The following is a 24,756-nucleotide window of genomic DNA, read 5'->3' on the forward strand; positions in this document are numbered from 1 at the left end:
ACTCTTGTTTGTAGCCTATGTCTAATAGGCTATGTCAAAAAAATAAAATAAACGTTTCTTGCCACGTCACATTCAGGTATGAATGACATCATAATTTAAATGACAGCATATTTTCAGTTCAAAATGGCGAAATTACATCTAAAAAGATTTACAGTCGGACATGTGATCCGACCGGTTCGCTCTTTTCGAATAGTTCATGTCATTTCTGAAAATTGTTTATTTAAAAAGACCCTATTCAAAGGATGCTGAAACTATAGCCTGTATGATTTATATGTATAGCCTTCATAATTGTAACAATACGCTCCCTTGAGCACTTGTGTTATTAAGGTGTGTCATAGTCTGTGACGTCACGTGCTGTAATTAAGCAAGTAGTTCCTGTTCCCATGCCTGTCTATTTTTTACTGTCTGTCCTCTTAAAGGTCCTTAAATTATTTATTGATGGAGGACTCCTGAGAGTTCCCCGTCTAGAATGAACAGAGATATACTTTACCTGTCATTGGGTGCAAGTCAATACTTCAAATATCGTATTACTGAATATCACAATAATATGTTCTACATGTCACTTCTCATGAACAGACAGTGGTTTAGAGCAATTAACAGCTGCTGTTTATCTCAAGAGACATGTGCCCAGTCTGCCCACCTTTTATACTCCACTGCACACTAAAGAAATTATATTACTGTCAAGCAAATTTCTTTAATAAAACTGCAGTGCAACTTTTACTGGCTTTTTTGTAATTTATATATTGGGTAAATTCAGCTATAAATTGGAGCGCTACAGTAACATAAATGTTTTAAAAAAGCACAATTTATCTGAATTCATCCCATATTATTAATATAGTATAATCATATTTATTTAAAATAAACATATTTATTCAATATCCAATATGTACATGTAATAATGCAATTTTAACTTGCATGTAGTTTGTTCCATATTTTTGTTCCATAGTTACAGATGGTAGGAAAACAACAATATTTATTCATGCTCTGTCAGACATAGCAGAAACACATTAGCAGTCATCAGTGTATTTACCTGAATTGTGTAAAACAGGTGTTGAAAGTAGGTGAGAGTATAATGTACTGGGAATGGAAAAAAAACACGCCTGTCTGTCAGTAGAGCCAAACTTTATTACAAACGTGCCATCATTGTTTATGACTGTAGACTAGACACACCTATGGAAATGTGTCGATAAATATAAACCCACACCTGTAGTTGTATATTAATAATGACTAATTATGAGTCATTTAGATACATCACAAGCATATTTTAACATGTTTAGATTAGCTGCAACCTGTAATGCACCCTAAAATGGGACATTAGCACTCTCACTCTAAATTAGCCCTGTACTCTTTTAAGTTTCCAAAATCGCCAACTCAGCCACTGAGAGGAAATGACATCATTGTTTACAGCTCTGCAGCAGATGGAGGAATAGGAGTGTCCCCTCCCTCAGCCACGGGAGCAACCCGTGTGCCACTCTGATGATTCAAAACAGTGTGTAGTCACAGTCTATCTTTCTATCTCCCTTAGTGCAGCCCAGTATGTTAAAATCCCAGAGTACTCCTGCTCTCACTACAGCTTGGAACTGCCTTGTCAGCAAACTCCTGAATGAAGCCACTCCTTATTCACATTGTATAAAAATCATTGCATTTATTGTTGTGTGACATACTGTACTCCCAAATATGATGATATTCAGGCAAGCATCCCTCTTTCTAAAATATAAAAGCAGATATTTTCATGTATAAAGATCCATTACTGACATCTTATTGTCATATATAAACTGTAACCCCCAGTTTCAAAGACAAGGCTTAAGCTAGTCCCAGACTAAAATGTATGTTTGAGCTGTTTTAACTGACATTTTAAAATATGTCAGTGCCATTGTTTTGTCTCAAGATGCACACGTCAAAAATATTTTCTAAGGTACATTTACAAAAGCTACTTAAATGTTTTAATTGAACTAAGGCCTAATCTTGACTTAATCTAAACTTTGTCTGTGAAACTAGGCCTTCATCTCTTAATCCAAAATTTGAATATTATTAAAAAACTATTCAATTCAATTCGATGGAAAGTTACTTAAAGCAGACTTTTTAGTTTTTAAATGTGTTACAGTTATAGAAAAAAAAACTCAAAACACACAAATTTGCACATTTAAAGGCAAACAATAGAATAAAATAATCATGACTAATCTCAAGCGAAATCGTAAAAATGTAAAATTTGAAAAATGTTACCTTTTTTAATTAATAAAAACTAAAAATCATTATTTGTTATACTTGCACAGTTTCTGTTTGCAAATTTTGGATACAGTCCATGACCACAAACTATGTAAACTATGCTGTTTTTTTCTGGAACTAATATTATCCACATTCCTCAACTCGCTTCAGCCTTCCTACTTATGATAATCTGTGTTAACAATGTCTCTATTCAATAAAGTCTATCAGAACCAAATGTTTCCATGCATACTTGTGCTACTTATGAATGACTAGCTGATCTCTTCTGATCAGTCAATCTTGCTTCCTTTATTTGCAATAAAGATCTGGCATCTTTGGCATGTTTATGCTTAAAGATTAAAGGGCTATATGACATCCTGACTGGTAATCCCAGCAGATGCTGCTCCCATCATTGCTGGTTTATCTTAAACCAGTGGGTTCAGGACAGTGGGGGAGGGCTGATAGGGATTACTTTGACAAGTTATGCAAGCATGTTCTCCAACTAAATAGAGAGAAAGAGAGGGATGTAGATTAATGGAGACGGTGGAAATTGTATAGGTTTAGGGAAACAAGCATTACTGTGGAGGAGAAATTCTGTGTTCCTGAGAATGCTGAGCTTTTCTGGAATGTTGATGGTATTTAAACCACCGGCCCATGACTGGACAAAGAAGTTTTTTTTTTCCCTCGCTGTTCAGCAGAAAAAGGGACAGAGTGGGAACAGATGGTATAAAAAGAACGGTTTCGGTCTGGAAAATGCTGTTGAGGCTTCCCCAATCGATCCCCCATTTTCTTCAAAACACATTTTCACTCAATGGGAACATATTACCAGTTAAAAACACTCACTAATCTTAAACATTGAGAGCTCATGCCATATGCAGACCCTCCTAAACATTTCCCATTATGCTTTCACAAAAGTCAAGACTTTTTCCAGAGTCTTTTTCAAAGAGAAAAATTATTTCCCAAACATTGTAATAGTCCATATACCACTTAAATATCAAACCGAAACATACCTCAATATGCAAATCCTGCACAGATTTGCATATTGATGTAGGTTTCAGTTTGCTCATCTTGTGGTGACCCAAGACGCATGTAGGTTCACGAATATGGAATTCCAAAGCTGCCAATATTAAAAATAAATAAATATATAAATAAATATACATAGAAAAGCAAAAAAACGAAAATAAATAATTATTTATACATTTATTTCCTTATTTATGTATATATTTATTTTTTTCCATATTTATTTATTTATTCTTTTATTTATTTATACATTTATTAATTTATACATTTATTTATTTCTACATTTATTTATTTTTACATTTATTTATTTCTACATTTATTTATTTCTTCATTTATTTCTTCCTACATTTCTTCCTGCGTAGGGTAATGAGGAGGGCGTGGTTTACCTCAGACATAGCAATCGAGCTCAGAGTAAGCGAAGGCGAAGGGTTGAGGCCACAGTGACACCCTGTGGCGAAATACAATAAGTATAGCTCACTGACGTTGATACGGTCTGTGACTGCGAGGTATATAGTCAAAATCCTAAATCTTACTGTGTGACATGGATAGGCTATAGGCTACTCTTTATTCCGGACATGGCCGTAGAACATCGTTTGGTCTGGATTTGTAAAATGTCCTGGGCTAACAAACATGAAACAGGGACTCTGAAACGGAAGCGCTTGATATTTTCCATTTTTCGGTCAGAACTCACGGAAAGGAAGCTGGGCACATATAGGCTACAGTGAAGTCGACGCAAGCATATTGACCAATGCTTTTGAAACGAGACCATTGCATTTTAATGTAGCCTAATTTCCAAAAACAATACTGACAGCAACAGAAACATTTTTTTTTATTCTATTAAGCGGTGGTAGTCTTTAGCCTACCTCCATAAACTCATGTCCAGGCCAGGGGCAACCTTATTAAATGTATGAATGTCACGTTAATCCACAAGCTGCTGAATTTTCTGCCGTGGCATGCAAAATTTATTTTGAATTGCAGATTCTGACATGATAGCCAGGGGACTAAGGTTTTCACGGATGAAATAGTGCACATAGAAATGTCTCCGTGGACGGCGCCGTCTTTTATTTCAACCCGTTATATTCGCTGTAGGCTATCTAAACTATGCCACAATCATTCCCTTTAAATAGACTCCATAATGGTTTGCCAGCTGCTGATGATGATGACAATAGCCTATAATAATAATAATAATAAAAAGAAAGAAAGAAAGAATGATAATAATAATACAAATTAAAAAGTTATGTAGGCTACTAGCTATTTTTTGTTATGTTTTTGGGCTACAGAAATTTTTACAAAATTTAACAATAAATAATTTGATTTGATCTTTGAAGTAGCCTATTAGATAGAGATAGCTTCGATATTTGATCACTATGGTTGGTTACAAAGAGTTTACTATTCTGAAAATAATAACGAGATACAAACCTGTAAATATTCAATCGACTTTTCTTAAATTCAAAACAAAATATTAATGCATTCGTAATTTCCATTTCTGAATAGTTGCTATATGGTCACGCAGGTTTGCGCATTAAACTCATGGCCCCGAAAAATAGCCTATCAACAATTATTTTGTTTCCCCGAACATGACCCCTCTCTGCCAACTTTTTGAACATTTGGTCATTTATTTATTTATTTATTATTATTATTATTATTTAAATAACGCATAGGCCTAAATAGAAATTATCAGAAACAAATCCACAGCTGAACCGCTTCAACGTCAAGTTGTTTTTGATTCTGTGTATTTTAAGGAATCAAACGAGTGGATTGAACTCACTCATTAAGACAGTGACTTTCTGCCACCTGGTGTCTGTTTTAGTTTCATATTAAACGTAGGCCTATCACTTCATTGATTCCATCATACATATTTATGTCTTCAAAATGTAAAACACTTCATAATATTTGTATGCACTTGTAGGCTAATTGCTGTGTAAATGCATTAAGATCTCTTCTGTATTGATGGCTCTGATGAAGCTCTGGTTGGATTTTAGTGGTAGGCTAACTGCCCTACAGTCTTATCCTCTAACTGAATTTATCGATGTGGATTAACGTGACGTTCATACATTTAATAAGGTTGCCCCTGGACATGAGTTTATGGAGGTAGGCTAAAGACTACCACCGCTTAATAGAATAAAAAAAATGTTTCTGTTGCTGTCAGTATTGTTTTTGGAAATTAGGCTACATTAAAATGCAATGGTCTCGTTTCAAAAGCATTGGTCAATATGCTTGCGTCGACTTCACTGTAGCCTATATGTGCCCAGCTTCCTTTCCGTGAGTTCTGACCGAAAAATGGAAAATATCAAGCGCTTCCGTTTCAGAGTCCCTGTTTCATGTTTGTTAGCCCAGGACATTTTACAAATCCAGACCAAACGATGTTCTACGGCCATGTCTGGAATAAAGAGTAGCCTAGCCTATCCATGTCACACAGTAAGATTTAGGATTTTGACTATATACCTCGCAGTCACAGACCGTATCAACGTCAGTGAGCTATACTTATTGTATTTCGCCACAGGGTGTCACTGTGGCCTCAACCCTTCGCTTACTCTGAGCTCGACTGCTATGTCTGAGGTAAACCACGCCCTCCTCATTACCCTACGCAGGAAGAAATAAATGAATAAATAAATAAATGTATAAATAAATAAATGTAGAAATGAATAAATGTATAAATAAATAAATATGGAAAAAAATAAATACATACATAAATAAGGAAATAAATGTATAAATAATTATTTATTTTCGTTTTTTGCTTTTCTATGTATATTTATTTATATATTTATATATTTATTTATTTTTTACATTTATTTGTATATTTATTTATGTATTTATTTATTTTTAATATTGGCAGCTTTGGAATTCCATACACAAGGAAGGACAGGGACACCCCCATAGTAACGCTGCCAAAAACTAGTTTCCTGACTTGCTGCTGTCATTGTTTTGAAAGTAACCGTGTTTGTACTTAGAATGAAAATAGAATTGAGGATGGGGGGATTATTTTGAGTATATTCAATGATGTTGGTTCAAGATAATATACTGATATTACTCGTATACAGGCAAAGTAATCCGATAGCGTCACGTCACTGCTCATAATAAGCTTCACAACGACTTACTGCTTTTGTATGAGCTCAATCTTTAAAGCTGTAATGTCGCCCCCTACCGTCATAGACGATATAATGCAGTACATTAATGCATACAGTAACTGAGTACATTCTCAGAGTAAACAGTGCAATCCAAGAGCTCCAAATGCAAAAAAAATGATACTTATGAAAAAAGGACAGAATATAGAGATTCTGATAAACACATATGTGGCCTTTAATAACTCTGCCTTCCAGAAAAAGCAAAAGGTTTTCAGCAGCCATACTGTGAGATACCCACAGTACCTGCCGAGTCTGTGACGCTTCCGTGGTTTTAAACGTCTATGCATATTCATTCCCAAAATTGAATACCAATTCACAAAACGCAACGCTAAACATATTTCAGTGATGTCTTAACAACGCGTTAACAATAACGGTGAAAATACTGAACTATGATTTAACTTTAGTGGCAATGATATGCTCAAAAGGAAAACTATGATTTTTAACTGTGCATTGCATTTTGTCCATGTCCTCAGTAACCCATTACATAATGAGGTTGGTAAGAGCTGGTAATCCCACAGCGCCCTCTGATGTTCGTAACTGGGACAAAGATTTACTTTGATGATGGCTCTGGTTGACAGTGACTTGCACAACAGGCATAGGAAGAGGTGTGTCAGGTCACAGAGTAATCTGGAAACTTTTTTTTAGCCATTTAACTGTTTCAGTCTCCTGGGTCACACAGGGGGTCTCCGAGGATTCCTAGAAACAACATACCATTTTGTATGTCACCATCACCAAAGTTAACAGAAACTAAAATTAGTGAACAGGAAATGAGCAATTCTATCCTGTAAGCAGATGATAGGGCACTTCAGTAGGGCACTTTGAGTGACTGGAAACTAGTACTCATTTGGCTCAATAATGTCAATATTTACAGAACAGAAGTTACAGAAAGCACAATCATATCAAAAACAGCAAATCAACATTTGTCCTTGAGCAGTAATTTGAGCAAAGCCAGTTCAAAACAACTGTGTAGCTGGAACACCTTTTAGATTAGAGATTTCTGAACAGATAATTACAGGAAAGGAAGATTATTCATCATGAATATTTACATCAAATTTATGGAATTCTGACTATACACTCTCTTATATTTAAAGCTTGCGTTTAAACAATTTATAACTTAGGTTTATTGTGCTTGCAGTCGTATCTTCATCTAAATTAGTTGGCAGAACAGAGTCCCTTGAACAAACCTTGAAAAAAAAAAAAAAGCTTGTAGCAGCGCAATTCCATCATGGTATTCCTTAAAAATAATTAAGTGAAAACTGTAAATTTGTGTTAAAGTGTGCGTCAGCCCAACAAGAGGCCAGACAGCGCATTCAGGTCCCTCATGTATGGGTTGTCACTGAGGATGCGGTCAATACGCTGCTTTTGGTCAGGAAAGATGTCGTACAGCTTCCTTTTGAGCTCTGTGGTTTCTGAGGGCGACCGCTGCGGGGGTGGAGAAGGGGACGGTCGAGGAAGGTGCCAGTCTGGAGGGCCGGAGTGTGGCCAGTGGGAAGGGGAAGAGGGATGTGCTGTGGTCTGTGCTGCAGGGCCGTAAACTGACGGGGTTGCCCGAAGGTCTGTCCTCAGGGGGGGCATTATGGGACTACCTCTGTGAGAGGACAGAACAGTTATGAGGAGTTACAGACAAGACAGCAAATGTGTGATAACCACTGGAGTGTTTTTAAACTCACCGGCTGTTTTTAAGTAGAAACTCGTCTAGGTGAGGTCCATGCTTTCCGAGTGGGTCATCTGGGATCATAAAGTGATCTTCAACAAAGGTGAACTGCAAGAGTCTGAAACATCCATAAAAAGAGCTGTAAATCTAAGCAAACAGGAACTGAGCACACTAAAGGTGCATCCATGTACACTACCGTTGAAAAGATTAGGCTTTGGGAGATTTAAAAAAAAAAAAATTGTTTTTGAATGCATAAGTATCTTATGCTCACCAAGGATGCATTCATCAAAAATACAGTAAAATACAATTTAAGATAACTGTTTTCTATTTAATATATTTTAAAATGTAATTTATTCCTGTGATGCAAAGCTGAATTTTCAGCATCATTACTCCAGTCTTCAGTCAGTGTCACATGATCCTCCAGAAATCATTCTAATATGTTAGAACATTTCTTATTATAAACAATGTTGAAAACAGATTTTTATGGAGACTGTGATTCTTTGATGCAACAGTATTTATTTGAGAGAAAAAAACTAACTTTTTGTAACATTTTACATCTTCACTGGAAGTTTAGATCAATTTAGTATCTCCTTTCTGAATAAAAGTATTATTTCTTTATAAAAAAAAAATATTACTGACTCCAAAATTTTGAATGGTAAAGCATGTAACTAACATTAGGAATTGAGTGAAGCACTGATGGTCATCTAAACATCTTGCTGTAAAGATGTTGTTCTTACCTCTCCTGAATAATCCTCCTCCACGCATCTGACTGGCTCACAAAGTCCCTCAGGTTGTCATTGGTGACGATGACCCCTCCTGTCTTCTCAGCCAGATGAAGCAGGAACCTGTGAAGACAGTCATAGATCAAGCAGGGCTCAGAGAAAGAACCTGGGGCCTATATAAATTGTGTACAAAGTATGGGCATGCACAAATGTTTTGCTTTTCCAATCCTACCCACTTAATCCTGAAATAACCTGTTTATTGTTTTATTTTAAAGTTTACCTGTTTATCCTGTTTTATTATTCATGACCTCAACTATTTTTTCCATACTGATATTGCCATCTAGAAACACTGATTGCATTTAACAGTGCTAAAAAAATAGACAAATAAATGATATGCACAGTAAATATCTGTCTGTAAATATGTGGCATAATAAATGTAGTGCATTTATTTTTACATTTCTGATGCGTGCATATTTTTGTATGTCCCATCACTATCCACATACATTTCTGTGATTTCCTGAAACGTCATTGACAATCTATATGCAAATGTATCTAATTCACAAGCTAAATACTATTTTGTCTGATGAGTCGTCTAGATGATTACTTTAACAGTTTACCTGTCATCATGGGAGGAAATTCTCTGTCCACACACTTCTCTAGACGGGGTAAAAGAAAGGAGTCGCAGGTTCTCCAGCTGGATCAGAAAGTGTTGCTCTGTAATAATAAGGACAAGGCATCCTATTTTTAACTGGAGATAAAATCATACGTATGTAAATAAATAAAACAGATGTTTTGCTGGTCTAACGACAGGAGAAGGCTGAGCTCCTACCAGTGATGTTGGGGTCTTTCTTCTGTCTCCACTGAGGAACAAAGACAGTGATTTCTCTGTGTCCTCTGCGCCAAAAGGCCTCTACAGCGATGGCAATCCCACGACAAGAAAAGATCCGATGGAGTCCATGCCTGGTGAGAGCAAATAGGGAGGTCAACGGTCATGATCAGTTTGGAATATCATATTTTAGCAGAATGCAGTATGTTGTGCAATGTGTGAACATTTTCTATGTTCATAGTGTATTTGGATGACCTACTGCTTATGCCAAAATGTAGCCCACAGTGCAACACTTTCCACTTTACTCTTCACTTATGGGTGTGCAGCCATAAATATCAACCACAACTTGTTTTTTAATCTCATTCTAGACTCATATTTGACAGAATTGTAATTAAAATTCTACATTACTAAGATAATAAATGGATGACAGTTGCTAAATTAAACATGCAAATATAGTGAGGTCACTTGAAAATAATGTAGGCTAACTGATGTTTGAAACATTTATCATTGCATTCTGCAAACTGAATTTTTAAATAGTATGCACATGCAGTTTATACAATATATTCCCAAATGCAGCAAGTCGTCTACATTCACATTCAAACATGCTAAATTCACCTAAAAGGCTGATTAAAGAACCAAAGACCAAAGTTCCCTCTTGAATATCAATTTGCTTGATCAGGAAACAGCTCTGCATTCAATTTCACAATGCATCTACCACTGATAGAGAGATAAGCACACATGTAAATGCATTTGAGAACAGTGGTCAACCATTTACTTCCTTTTACCTCGGCAAGTCTCGATTAGATGCAACTGACGCAAAAGGGTGCAAAAATAGACGCACATCTCCATCTATTCAGAACGCTCAGAGAGAATGACACACGTATACAGATGTGCAGCCCGTGTAACACACACACACCCATCCACACATATGAACCACAGAGGGGTCACGGGGAAGTTCCCTCTACGAGAGAAAGTTATTTTAAACAGGAAGTGTTACTAAATCAACGATCGTTGACGTAAAGAGTCAGATAACTTTCCCAGTCTGGAAATGTAAATTGCTAAATATGCAAAAATACCTTTCATTTCTCCCTTGTATTTCTGACAAAAAACACCAAATAAAAAACCCATGTGGTTCACCTCTAACTCATCCATATGAAGATCTTATCCAGTGACTGTAGACTCTTACCTGTCCTTTCATTTTAAGATAATCAGGTCAGAGTAAAGGTGGTCCTTCGTCTGAAATCATTCTAGATTGCCAGTACAGACCGACACCGTGTCTACACTGGCATAGACCACGGAATGTACCAAAAAAAAGGGGAGCCCAATAAGTTCAAACCCAATAACCTATTATAAACAGATTTCCTCAAATAAAAGTTAGTTCACATAAGTCAGCAAGTTAAGGTTTTGCTCTCCGTGCAAACCACTTGGGTGTCCAGGTTTGAACACGCTTCTCGTGTATGAAAAGTATCTGAAGACATGACGGGAGGCAAAAATCGCAGGAAAAGCTTGACGTGCACTGACAATGTTGATATAGCAACTTTTCAAGTGTCAACTAAGTTTCATTCATAATTTTTCTCCTTTAATCCGATTTAAAATGTCATACAGTATTGTCCCTCATAACCGGTATTTTAACAAGCCTATTGTAGTTTGACATGGCAGAAGAAAACAGAAAAGTTTTGTGTAGGCTTTCAAAACACTCCCTCACCTTGCTCATCTTCAAGCGGACATTTCTCTGAACCCGGCACGTGTGAAAACCAACACATGCAAAATAGGTTAAATTTAATTATTTTGTTTTCCGCTCCAGATGATATGAAAATGATAAGTTAATTTTAAAATGTAACATTAACATGACTAATTTAAATGCAGCCTTTGTAAAAATATAAAGCAAAACATTAAATGTGCAAAATAAAACAGTAAATAACCAGTATTTCCAAGTCAGCTAGCAGCAGCAGTATCATTTAATTGGCTAGTCGAATAGTCTCGCACATCCCTGGTCTAGATAGGTGTGAGGAACATTTCCTTCCAAAACAACCATACCACCTGAGAAAACAGAGATACGAGAAATGAAACTATAACAAAATCCTAGATTTGTGCCAAACCACATCCACATCATTACAGCAGGATCAGGAGCTGTATATACGTTGCTCCAGTTTCAACACATGACCTCTGACCTCTCCTTCACAATGACAGCATATCTTCAACTGCAAGATATTGAGATCCTTCCTGACCTGCTGTGACGGCGGTTCTTAGCAACTGTGTATTTGGGCTGCTATGGCAACAAGATTTCACCTGAGGATTCATATCTCAAATATCATGCAAGCATACAAATCAGCCATGAGAAACCGTGTGAGCTGTTGTCTTCAAGACTGGCTGAACATGTGATAGTGTGACTGTTCTGTGCTCTGCATGGATAATATGAGGTAATTAGTTACACATACACCTTTTGTTTCTTGCTGTTATTTGAGTGGGAACATCTCTTAAAAACTCAAGAATACTCCATGTTTCAGATCTTTCTAGTATATGCCCACATCTTTTGTTGAAGTAAAGGTCTTACGTTATAAAAACTCCCACCTAACACCTTATCCCACGATTTCTATCACCAGTAGGGTCTAAAAAGATATTTTTCCTCTCTTCACCCCTGTATAACACCTCAGTTTCCACACTAGTATTTCTAAGAAGCGCAGTCACCTCCGGTAAGCCACTTAAAGGGCAAAAATAAGGGGCTGACAATGGGAGAGACCCACTGAGAGGTTGCCTTTTAGGTGGGAAGGAGGAAGAGGGTGTGGGTGAGAACAACAGAAAGAAAAGAAGGGGGTTGCACCTGGTTTTAGGTTTTCAAACACAAACACTCACAGACTACAGTTCAAAAACACTCACAGACCTTACTGGAAGTGACTTTAACCTTTATGGGTACTCAACATTTTCACACTCCCTCAAATTGTCTCCAAAAAAAGCATCAATCACATCTGTCCTTTACAATGGTTTCATAAAGTAAGCATTAATTAAATGCTGAACTTGAAATACTGAATGCATCATTTAGTTTTAGTAAGTTTAGGTCACCTAAAAATCTGTCATTTACTCACTCTCATGATGTTCTTTCTCCCAAGGAACACAACAGGAGACATTTTCAAGAATGTTCACACTGTTCCTTTCCAAACAATGAAAGCAGCAGTGACCAGGATCTGTCAAGCGCAAAAAGCACCATAAAAGTAGCCCATACAATGCTATATTCCAAGTCTTCAAGCCATACAAGAGCACTGTACAAAGTTGTTTATAATGACTAAAATTTCAGTCTTTCCCTCACATAAAACCTGTATGCTTTCAGAAGACATGGAATATAGCACATAAATTGCTTAGGGTATATTTATGGTGCTTTTTGGAGGTATAACTAGCTATACATTAACAAAGGCTACTTGTTGTGCTGAAACTTTCATAATAAATGTGCTTAAGAGAGTGTGCAGTAATATTTTTTTTTGCATTAAGCAACTAGCTGTCAACCCTAACTCCTAAGATGGATTTTTCAATAGCTGTAACCTACAAAGTTGGGTGGCTGATGCCCAATGTAATGTCAATATAAGAAAAAAATAGCAAATAAGATTTTTCCCTCAAAAATTACCAAAAGAACTGAAAAGAAATGGTTTACTAACCATTGACAAAGCTGCCATTACAATTAGAACTGACAAAGTGTGAAAGCCCATTTTTATATTTTGCACAACATAATAAACTACTAAAAACAAACAACGTACATAATCTAATAATCAAAACTCATCATGCGCACAAAACAAAGTTAACTAGTAATTTTTTTTGTCTAACCTTGCCATGTCTATATAATTTTATAAATTATAACATTATTCATTATAAAATGCTCTTAATATGCTGATAAATAATGCTAAATGCATGAAAAAAACAAAACAAGGCGTCATGCGTTAACTTGTCACAAACCTGTTTTAGTTAAACAGTCAGAGTCATCTGTATGACAGTTACAAATAACTGTATTTGCAGCAATCTTTTTTCTGCAAGTAGTATATAAATAAAAGTATCTATTTTGCTGCTCAATGTGTTTCTGCTACTGTTGCTAAAATAACTGTGTCATTACAGCTCTTAATGTGGCACTTTAACGAAAGAGATGCAACACACAGAGTGGAAAGGGCTTGACTGAAGCGCATTTGGCTCTAGATAAAAATATTAGAGAATGCAGTGCCGAAAGATCATTACTGTAAACAACCCTGAGCGCTTGTGGTGTGAACCACTCCGTTGTTTTGACGCGCTGCTCACTTTAAAACGACAAAATGGCACAATTGTGTCGCCGCTGACCTACATGAAAGAATGAGAACTGTAAATATTCCCAAAAATGATACAAATTGATGGAGACTTACGCCATTGCCACATTGCTGCCATCAATGATGATGTGTCGCAGATCAGGGCAGCCCGGTTCGTTCTGTAGCACTAGTCGGTAGGGGGTTCTCAGGGACTGCTGAAAACGAGACATGCCGGTGAGGGGTGCTGGTTTAGAGGTGCCATGTGCCTCAGAGTGAGGTAAAGGTGCCCTTCCAGGAAGCGTCTGGTAAGAGCAACCTGGTCGTGTGTCGGTGGTCCGAAGAGGAGGGCCTTGAGAGGAGCTGCGGAGATTGGTCATATTCTCCATTCGCATAGGAACCATTGTTTGAGAGCTACCGCGGGGTAGGTAATCAAACCGGGGCTCTGACTTCAAATCAAGTGCAGCCACTCTGGGCTTCCTCTCTATCTCTTTGAAGTCGTTATCATCGTCATCAATGATGATCACTTCACATATGTCGTTCTGTGCGCCATTGTTTCTTTTAAGAGTGGCTGAGGCCAGTGGCATGCAGCTTGTCTGGTTCTTCTGACCTATGCCATTAGTACTAGGAGGTCTAATGTTTTCTTTGCACTTGATCTCTGCGAGATCTCGCATCTGCACCCGTTCCTTCTCTTTGAGCCTGTTGGAGGTGAATGTAGACGAGGCGTTTACGCAGGGTGATGGGTCGGGTTTGCAAGAGGTGCTCTGGGCTCCTTGCGTGCTCTGGGTCTTCTGGGTCTCCCCCACAATTCGTTCCAGCAGTAAAAATGTATCTTCCGTCTGCCCCGTCTCCCGTACCACCCGCTCCACCACCTCCTGCTGGTAGCCCATGGTTCGGAAGAAGTTAACAAGACAGCGTAAGTTAGTCTCAGGACTCACAGCCTCATTTTCATTTGTCACTTCACTAGCAGCTAGTGTCCCCTTCGCAGGCGTAACAGCCGGAAGCTGCCGTTCTTCCCTCTGCTCTTCTTCTCTCCTCTCCAGCGAATACTGCCGTTTAGTGTCCCTCTGCTCGCTTTCAGAGGACCGCCGCTTGTTGCAACGACCGTTGAACCCGGGCATAATGTCAGGAGTGGTCACAGGACCTGAGGTTTTGTCCTCAAAAGTGGTGTCCAGGATACGGTTGGAGAGGTCAGTTACAGGTGTGCTGGTCTGAGAGCGGTCCTGCTCGAGGTCTATGATAACTATAGGTTGTGTGGGGCTTTGGGCCAAGCCCAAAAGTTCCTCTTTGAGGGCACTGGGCAGCAACAGCAGCTCCATTGCATATTTATCAGCCCGGTCCTCCACGAAAGTCTTAAAAGTGCGCTTAACCAAGGGCTCCCTGTCAGCTGGCAAGCTTCGCTTCTCCTGAAAGAGGGCAACAAACTGTTGAACGCGACTTTGAGCCATGACGACGGCCTCCGCGCACCCGCTTAACCTCAGGCGGCCCGGCTCCAGAACTTGTACCTCAGCACTTGTGTCTCTAAGCAGCCGGTCCAAAAAGAGTCCACGAGCACCAGCGAAAATGCAGTGCATGTCCACTGGATAACATTCTTCTTTTTGAAGTTCTGGGTCACACAGGCCTTTCACATACTCCTGAAAAACAATCACAGTAGAACAGGATTACAACATATAAATTGCAAAAGATAGAAAACTTCACTTCTACAAGCAGAAGGGTGACATAACAACACAAGCATAATGCTCTAGAATGAAAGGGATAATTCACCCAAAAATTATGCCATTAATTACTCACCCTCATGTCGTTCCAAACCTGTAAGACCTTTGTTCATCTTCGGCACACAAATAAAGATATTTTTGATGAAATCCGAGAGCTTTCGTATTAGCATAAAGTACTTCTGGCTGAACGCTTAGAGCCAAATATCAAAGGCTGCGATTTATATAAATATATGCATGCTGTGTTTCAGAGTGAAGCATGACACCGCTCATAATAACAGTGTCTCAGATCTCAGTAAATGCTGCTTCACGTGGTCTCCATCTCTCAAGTGCTGTCATACTGCATACAATGGGTCTCATTCATGAAACATTCGTAAATATACGAGTAAATATGTGAGTGATTTGCGCGTAAAGAGACATTCCCGAAAATTCTCCTCCTGATTCACAAATACTTCGTAAACGTCAGATTTGATAGTGAAATGTGTGTGTGGGTTAATGAATTCCAATCAGTCGTAAATGGGATGCGCGTGCACGCTCATTCTCTCAATTACCATAAATCCCGCCCATTAAAACCGACTGACAACTATATATGGGCATCATATTATGACACGAAACGAAGGATTTCAACATGTCTTCTCAAAAGCGAATGAAGAAGAGAAATTTCTCAGATGCAGAAATTGAAGTTTTATTATCAGAAGTTCATTCAAAACGCCACATTTTATTTTCAAGCGTAGGCTACATAGTGGCGTATCAGGTCCTAAAAAAAGGATTTTGCAACCCTTGTGACTAGGACTGCAACACTTGTGACTTGCGGACTTGTAAAAAAAAAAAAAAAAAAAAGAATAAAAAAAAATGAATAAAAAAAAAAAAAAAAAAAAGACTTGCGGACTTGTGTTCCGTTTGCAGATGCTATTACTGGCTCTCGTAATAAAAGTAAAAAGAAAAACCGTATGTAATTACTATATATAATATTTTTTCAAAATTCTGTGTAAATATGTACCCGATTAAGCTAAATTAAAATGCAGCCTTATTAATGAGCAAAACGTTCGGATGTTAAACGCACTATTTACGCGTGGCTGGGAGCAGGTGTAGATTTCTTTCATACCAACTAACATTTGGAAAATACGAACATTTTAATGAATCCGAAAATTTACGCCAGAACCACTTTACACACGATTTACACAAAAATTTGTTCTGCTCGTGTTTCATGAATGAGACCCAATGTGCATATGAAAACACAATACCTGCCAATTATTTCACCATGTTTTTAATGAGATAAGCTTATAAACCTGTTGCATGCCAACACATGTGATGCTTTAACCCTGTGGTTTTCCACCGATAAAAGCTCAATGGTTTAACGTTAGAAAATAAGAGATTAAGACACAAATAGTATTGTAATTTTATAGCTGCATATTATTTTTCATAAAATACTGTTTTTATTTTACAGTGAAATAGTCATACATTGATATGTATATATATTTTAATAAATAGTCATATATTGATATGTATAATATATCATAGATATTTATTATTATTATTACTTTATAATCATATTGATATAATCACAAAATTATTGGCCAAATTTTGTAACCCTACAAACAAGCACAGAAAACCTGGAACTCTTTAAAAAAAATCATATTTCAAATCATAAATCCAATTTTTATCAGAAAAAAAAATGCAATTCGATTCGATTTTCCCCCAAATCGTGCAGCCTTAAAAGTAATATATTCTAAAATGCACTAAAGCGGTTAAAAAGAATGAGTATAACTGGGCTTCTTTGGTGTTTCTTAACTTCATAGTTCATAGTCATCATATTTACATGATTGTGTGGCTTTGAGGAAGCTATCTTGCCTGTGTGGCAAATAACTACCAGTTGAAGATCAGAAGTTGAAAAAAACAACAACAACACAGGAACCCCTTGGGGTGGACCATTCTGCTTCATCTCTGGTGAACTTTTTGTTTCTTTGATCTGAGCGAGCAAGTTACGGTAAGAGAAATACTCATATACAGTACCAGTAATGACACTAGGTTAAAAGCCACTACACAGTAGTAACTAAAACCGAAAGTGAAATACACTGGGGGCCTCCCATCTTGTCCTGACTAAGCAAACAGATCTCTGTCAAAGACCCATGAGAAAATTCATGACACAGTTTGGATGAGAAGCAGATACCAGGTTATTGTAATTCAAACGGGAAGAGGTTTTTTTTTTTTTTTTAAGTCGATGAGATTGTGGAGACAAGAGCTTTTTGCATGTGAATGTGATTTTAGTTTTGTGGTTGGATAGTAGTTATTATATTTACACCTGTGAAAAAGTATTACAAATAAATCAAAATGTTTAGGCAAAGAGGAAGTCCACATGGTGGCGAAACGCATCCAATGAGTGGTTTCCGTTTCATGGCTTAACAATAAGGATATTCCAGGTTTACTGGCAATGGTGGTTATATTTCCTTATTAGATCGGACTAGAACTGCAAACAATGGCATGTCAGAACTGGGTGATGACACCACATGTGTTCAGTGAAAAACCACGTCTTTTGTTGCTGTCTTGGGAACTCATTTTTTCGACACCAAATTAACGGGAAACATCTGTGTGAAAATGTACAGGGTTGGATAATCTATAAATGTGTGTGAAAGCTTATTAATGTGTTTCTGTCTGCTGAGACATTATGAAATACACTGATCCCATTGCATTGGCTATGTTGGATCTGTGTGGTTTGGCAACAGTTATTCCCAAATTATATAATAAAGTTCAACTGTGATGGGTTATTCAAGCAATATCACCTACAAGTGTGCTGTTGTACTGAGTATCAGCACAGCTGGCCCGGGATTTGGCCAGTGTGATTCACAGGTATGAATCACAGCCTTGCTCATGTTCAATCAATTCTACATCATGAGTGTGAATCTGTAGTGAAGTAAATAATATCGATTAACTTATGTTTCCGACCAAAACTGGCCAACTAGTCACTGTTTATCATCTCCGCAAAAGATAATGGATCCAGTAAAGCCAAAGCATCAAGCTTTGCGTCTCACCAAGCAATGTAAAGACTACAAGGATCAGTCAGGATCATGAAGGATCAGTCTATGACTAATTAGACTGAAGACTAAACATATAACAACTGTTGTATAACTTTATTTAAATGCCAAGTTGTCTGAAAATGAATATTATTTTAATAGGTTAAATAAAAATATGATAAAATAATGTTTAAGGGGTCACACAAGAGAAACTATGGGACACATGGGAAACTATGTAAAATAAAGACAAACATGTTGTCAGACGCAGCTGAGTTCAGTCTGACATCAACTTCCTCCAGATATTACGTTGCAATTTTGCCTCAAAACATTTTTTAATCAAATTTTTTTTAAATAATAAAGACAAGTAGCAACATTATTTACTATAAACATCTTCTATTCATTTACCTTCGCTTTAAACACATCTTCCTTTTTCCCCTTCAGCTGGAGCCAGATCTGTCTGGAAGCCTTACTTCCGTGGGCTCCAGTGTGATCCAAGAGCCCAATAATCGTGAACGTCACTTGGAAAACCTGTTCGACCTTCGGTTTGCTGCATCTGAGCTCGGTCTGCTTGTCCTCATGCACCGTGAACTCGTCTACGGTGAGCGGCTCTGCCTGCGTTCTGCTGGTGGTCGGGGACTGCCTGCCTCTCGGCGGCTCCGTACAGGTTACCTCGGTGATTCGCTTCATCCCGAGGAGGGGCCGCGTTGTTGACATCTTATTTTTTAGCTATATCAAACTATGTTGACCACGGCGACTTCACTTTCAAAACCACTACTAGTAAAATGAATCGTTTACCCCTTTCATGTTAGCTTCCCGCCCGCTGTCTCTTGACGTTTGTCAACAGCGCTGTAGTATCTGTGTTTTGACGTTACTCTCGGTTAGCCTGCTAGCCTAACAGCTCAAGCAAGCCGTCGCAACCGGAAAACCCCGCGCACGTCATCAGCAGACGACGACGTTGCTGATATGTCATTGCTCTGATTGCAGATAAGAGTCTGTTGCTAGTAGTAACCATAGTTTACGCAAAATACACACAAAATTATATAATCACCCTTACATGGAAGCCCCGAAAAAAAACATGCTTTGACAAATCCTAATTATTACATAAAAACTTCTTTTTTTTTGAGATACTAAATCAATATGACATATTATGACAAAATGTAATGTATTTTATCTCATAATTATGACTGTCATAAATTTGACCTTGTATATCTCATAATTATGATTTCTTTCCTCATAGTTATGATTTACCAAAGCATGACATTTAACGTCTTATTTATGGTATAGAAAGTCAAAATTATGAGATACTAAATCAGAATTATGAGATTAAAAAGTCATCAATATGATATAAAAAGTCACAATTATGAGATAAAATGTCAAAATTATGAGATAAAAAAATCATTATTTTGACTTTTTGTCATAATTATACATTTTGTCATAATTTAGAATTTTTATTATTATAATTTACCAAATAATGTTTGTTTGTTTTTTTTTTCTGGAAATGGGATTCCATACACTCATGTTTTTCTAAACTTGAACACAAAAGAAGATATTTTTAAAAATGTAAGGTTTTTTTATTATCTAGTAGTTCTATATGTCTATATTCATCAGTGGTTGTATATGAAGCAGGAACACGTGTGTGTGCATTTTGGTGCACACGTTGTCTCCGCGACGGATTGAAGCGCGCGTCCGAGTGAAGACTGTGCGCGAGCCACAGGAGAACACTGTATCCGCGCCACTGATAGCAGCGGCAAAGAACTTATATTGACTTCTATATATTGTCTTCTATACTCTTTGGCAGCGGCAACAAGCACTTTGATCACTTGATTAAAACACACACACACACACACACACACACACACACACACACATTTCAGCGCTAGATCGCCTCTTATTTAACACACGAACGAAATGAATGCTCTGCTAGTTAACTGGGGATGTTTTTGTTATTTGTATTGGTACATCCGTCCCGCGAGATGTTTTAAAAAGTGGTGGGGACAATTTCGACCCTGGCAAAAGGTGGTGGGGACATGTCCCACCCGCAAATTACGCCTATGCTGCTTTTATATAAGTGACAGCACTCTCATTCACAGAACTGTCTGGCATAAAACATAGAACACCTGAGTTTCAGGATACAATTAAAACTTGTGCATCAAAAGAAGTACTTTTTCCTTTCAAGCTCTCAGGGACCGAGAGTGTGTGGGCACTGCATCTGTGCAGAGGAGGGAGGGGCTGAAGAGGAACTAGAACAAAAGTAGACTGTTGTAAAAGAGTGCAAGGCCACGAGGCAGTTTGCTACACAAGCAGAGGCAGCTATACAGCTCATTCACAACAGTCTGTTATCCACTGAGGGCCATAAGAGCACTCGCTCTAGACACCAGAGAGAACAAATATTCAGACAGCACAAAAGAGTGCTCACATTTAGACACACACGCAGTTATGTGAGTTCGCGTGAGTACACCCACACACCATACTCCTCCTTATCCTGTCTTTCACTTTTCTTTCCATCTTTTCAATAATCACATATGATGTACAGTACAGGTAAAAAATTTGGAAACATTACTATTTTTAATGTTTTTGAAAGAAGTTTCTTCTGCTCACCAAGCCTGCATTTATTTGATCAAAAATACAGAAAAAAAAATGTAATATTGTGATATATTATTACAATTTAAAATCATTGGTTTTCAATTTATTATACTTTAAATTATCATTTATTTCTGTGATGCAAAGCTGAATTTTCAGGATCATTACTCCAGTCTATGATCCTTTAGAAATCATTCTAATATGATGATTCATTATCAAAGTTGGAAACAGTTCTGCTGCTTAATATTTTTTCATAACCTGTCCTGTGATACTTTTTTAGGATACTTTGATGAATAAAAAGTAAAAAAATATATATATATATTAAAAAAAAAGAAATTAAAAAAAGAAGCAATTTTTTTAAAAATAGAAATCTTTTGTAACAACAATATACACTACTGGTCAGTAATTTGGGGTCAGTAATTTTTTTCTTTCTTTTTTTGAAATAAATCAATACTTTTATTCAGCAAGGATGTGTTAAATTGATAAAAAGTGATAGTAAAGAAGATTTATATTATTAGAAAATATTTTTTTATTTTGAATAAATGCAGTTCTTTTTAACCTTTTATTCATCAAATATATTAGGCAGCAGAACTGTTTCCAACACTCAAAATAAATCAGAATATTAGAATGATTTCTAAAGGATCATGTGATAGACTGGATGTCACATGTGACACTGAAGACTGGAGTAATGATGCTGAAAATTCAGCTTTGCATCACAGGAATAAATTATTTTTTAAAGTATATTCAAATAGAAAACTATTATTTTAAGTTGTAATGATATTTCACAATATTACTGTTTTTTGATATTTTTTCTGTATTTTTGATCAAATAAACGCAGCCTTGATAAGCATTAGAGACTTCTTTCAAAAATATAAAAAAACGTAATGTTTCCAAACTTTTGACGTGTACTGTATATCTATAAAGGTATATTTCCACTGTACAATATTTTTTATCAGCAAAGTAAAATTCTGTATAATTCTTAAAAGCAAATCGAAATGAAACCAGCCAACATCACATTCATTTTTGGAAAGGAACATCAGTATTAATGGAATATTGAATACAAATTAAGCTTAATCAACAGCATTTGTGGCATAATGTTCATGTAGCCATATATAGCCTATATGTCATATATATACACTAACCGGCCAGTTTATTAGGTACACCTGTTCAACTACACGTTAACGCAAATATCTAATCAGCCAATCACATGGCAGCAACTCACTGCATTTAGGCATGTGGACGTGGTCAAGACGATCTGCTGAAGTTCAAGCTGAGCATCAGAATGGGGAAGAAAAGTGATTTAAGAACGTGGCATGGTTGTTGGTGGCAGACTGGCTGGTCTGAGTATTTCAGAAACTGCTGATCTACTGGGATTTTCACACAAAACCATCTCTAGGGTTTACAGAGAATGGGCCGAAAAAGTGAAAATATCCAGTGAATGGCAGTTCTGTGGGCGAAAATGCCTATTTGATGCCAGAGGTCAGAGGAGAATGGCCAGACTGGTTGAGCTGATAGAGAAGCAACAGTAACTCACTTGTTACAACCGAGGTCTGCAGAAGAGCATCTCTGAACTCACAACACGAACCTTGAAGCAGATGGGCTACAGCAGCAGAAGAACACACCGGGTGCCAATCCTGTCAGATAAGAACAGGAAACTGAGGCTACAAATCACACAGGCTCACCAATGTTGGACAGTAAAGACTGAAAAAACACAGCTTCTGCTGCGAAATTCAGACGGTAGTGTCAGAATTTGGCATAAACAACATGAAAGCTTCTATCTATCTATCTATCTATCTATCTATCTATCTATCTATCTATCTATCTATCCATCCTATTTTTAAAGGCTCATATGTGCACTTCAGTACTTATTTTTTGTCTGGCAAGCTATCATTTGTCATGAGTGTTTGTTTTATAACCACTAGATGGTGCTCTCTCTCTCTCTCTCCACCTGAATTGGTCCACGTCTGGCTTGATTCCCTTCCAGCAGCAGTGTGACTATTGAGCTAGATGCAATTCGCAGATCGATATGTTTCATTATTTGGAGTCCAGACGTACAGATCAGGGGAATACAGTTTTTATTAAAGTTCACAGAGAAAAGATGTAGTGTTAAACAGGAAAGTGTGTCCATCCGATGGGAGATGGGAGAGACTGTAATATCTGCAACCATGCAGTCTGTCCTTCACATACACATAAGCAGCTGAAATATTGGCAAATTTACTACTCAAGAAGAAGGCGGCGGCATGGATCAGTTTGTGTGCAAATATTACTTAATGCTCCTTTTATGTTTTTGACATTCTGCCAGTCAGTTGGTTCCTGAAGACAGGAACACACTCATGCTCCACTCACACCCCCTCTATGCACATTATGAATCACATCTGTGCGTACACAATAACAAAACAGGACTAATCCATTTGCCAAATCTTCTTTCCAAAATTCTCCTCATTTACATACAGAAAGCAAAACAGTAATTTATAATGAAGAAAAGCAAAAGATTTGTTCAGCAAGATTATAAATTGACTATTGTAAGCTATGCATTACCTGTTATAGAGCATTCATTAAGGCCACAGTGCTGGCTGGCTCTCACGCTGAAGGCAGCTGGTGTCCTCTCAGCTGCCTGGCCCGGTCTGTCTTGACCCTGAACACATGGTCCACTTTAGCTCTGATTGGCTGGGCTCAGGCCACAGCTGTGCACAGCACAGGTCGACGGCTGAATCAGCTGTTAATCACGGGAATCAAGCTCAGGCAAATCTCTGCCTTAACCTGTTAACTGTTAGTGTAATGGTAGCACTATTGCCTTTTTTCCCTATATGACGTATTTTAGAAATCATCATAAATTAGGTATCATTCATCCCGTGAAAACCGTTTTGGAACTGGACATTGCGTTACTACCGAAACTGTATTTTAAAGGGGACCTGTAATGCAAAACTCACTACACTGTAAAAAAAAATTACATCCCCAAGTCAAAAATTTAAAGTGACCGATAACATCTATTTTTCAATTAGTCTGACGTATTATTTCTCATTGAGCCAATGTTAACAGACTATTGCAACAAGAATTTCACTTGGGCCAATTGAAAAATGTAGATGTTATCGGTCACTTGAAATTTTTGATTTGGGAGAGTTAGAATTTTTTTTACAGTGTATGACATGGTGTTTCAACATAAATGTGTCGGCAGTGTGTGTACACAACCATCATATAATGGTATAAATCCACCCACTCCTTTTTTTAATCCCCATAAATAACAAGCAGTGACTCAGAATGAGCCGTTTGCTGTTTCTATGCAGTGTGACGTCACACTGCACAGGCCCCGCCCACGACTGCTGATGGACTCCGCCCTATTAGCATAGACCCGCCCTGAGTGAGCTGAACACAGTCCGCCATGTTTATCTCCTCGCCAGAGCATTTAACAGCAGCATTCAAGAAAGAAATGTATTCTTATTAAAGCTACCAAAGTTATTCTATTAAAGAGCCATGAATAATTTTCTGTTTTTCTTTTGTTGTTTGATTCTAGGGATATGAAAATTTTGTTCGATACCGATAACCGATAATTCTTTGTATTTGAAAACCGATAACTGATACATTGGCCGATAAATCTACATGTTTATATAATTTTTGAGAGCTTCATTACAAAAATATCAATTCAGTTTT

At 37.4% G+C, this 24,756-nt stretch overlaps 1 protein-coding gene across 1 annotated transcript; it reads right to left on the reverse strand.

Moving 5' to 3' along the window:
* Nucleotides 1-6,498: 6,498 nt before the first annotated feature.
* Nucleotides 6,499-19,504, reverse strand: n4bp1 (nedd4 binding protein 1). The gene is made up of 7 exons (XM_084125232.1): nucleotides 18,934-19,504; nucleotides 13,926-15,439; nucleotides 9,553-9,683; nucleotides 9,341-9,437; nucleotides 8,739-8,846; nucleotides 8,018-8,119; nucleotides 6,499-7,935 (listed from the first exon to the last, which is right to left on the reverse strand). Exons 1-7 carry the CDS (start codon nucleotides 19,240-19,242, stop codon nucleotides 7,629-7,631), a joined length of 2,568 nt encoding a protein of 855 aa, XP_083981358.1. The 5' UTR covers nucleotides 19,243-19,504; the 3' UTR covers nucleotides 6,499-7,628.
* Between the last annotated feature and the right edge of the window lie 5,252 nt (nucleotides 19,505-24,756).

The sequence above is a fragment of the Abramis brama genome, assembly GCF_963993115.1.
Source record: "Abramis brama genome assembly, chromosome: 9".
Classification (NCBI taxonomy): Eukaryota; Metazoa; Chordata; class Actinopteri; order Cypriniformes; family Leuciscidae; genus Abramis; species Abramis brama.

Bases quoted from the DNA above. Each gene is read 5' to 3' on its own strand.
- n4bp1 (XM_084125232.1), bottom strand. From the start codon at position 19,242: ATGTCAACAACGCGGCCCCTCCTCGGGATGAAGCGAATCACCGAGGTA. The intron at 8,847-9,340 runs GTAAACTGTTAA...CTGTCTTCACAG, and splicing joins ATTTCCTCCCATGATGACAG to GTTCCTGCTTCATCTGGCTG. The intron at 7,936-8,017 runs GTGAGTTTAAAA...GTCCTCTCACAG, and splicing joins TTTCTACTTAAAAACAGCCG to AGGTAGTCCCATAATGCCCC.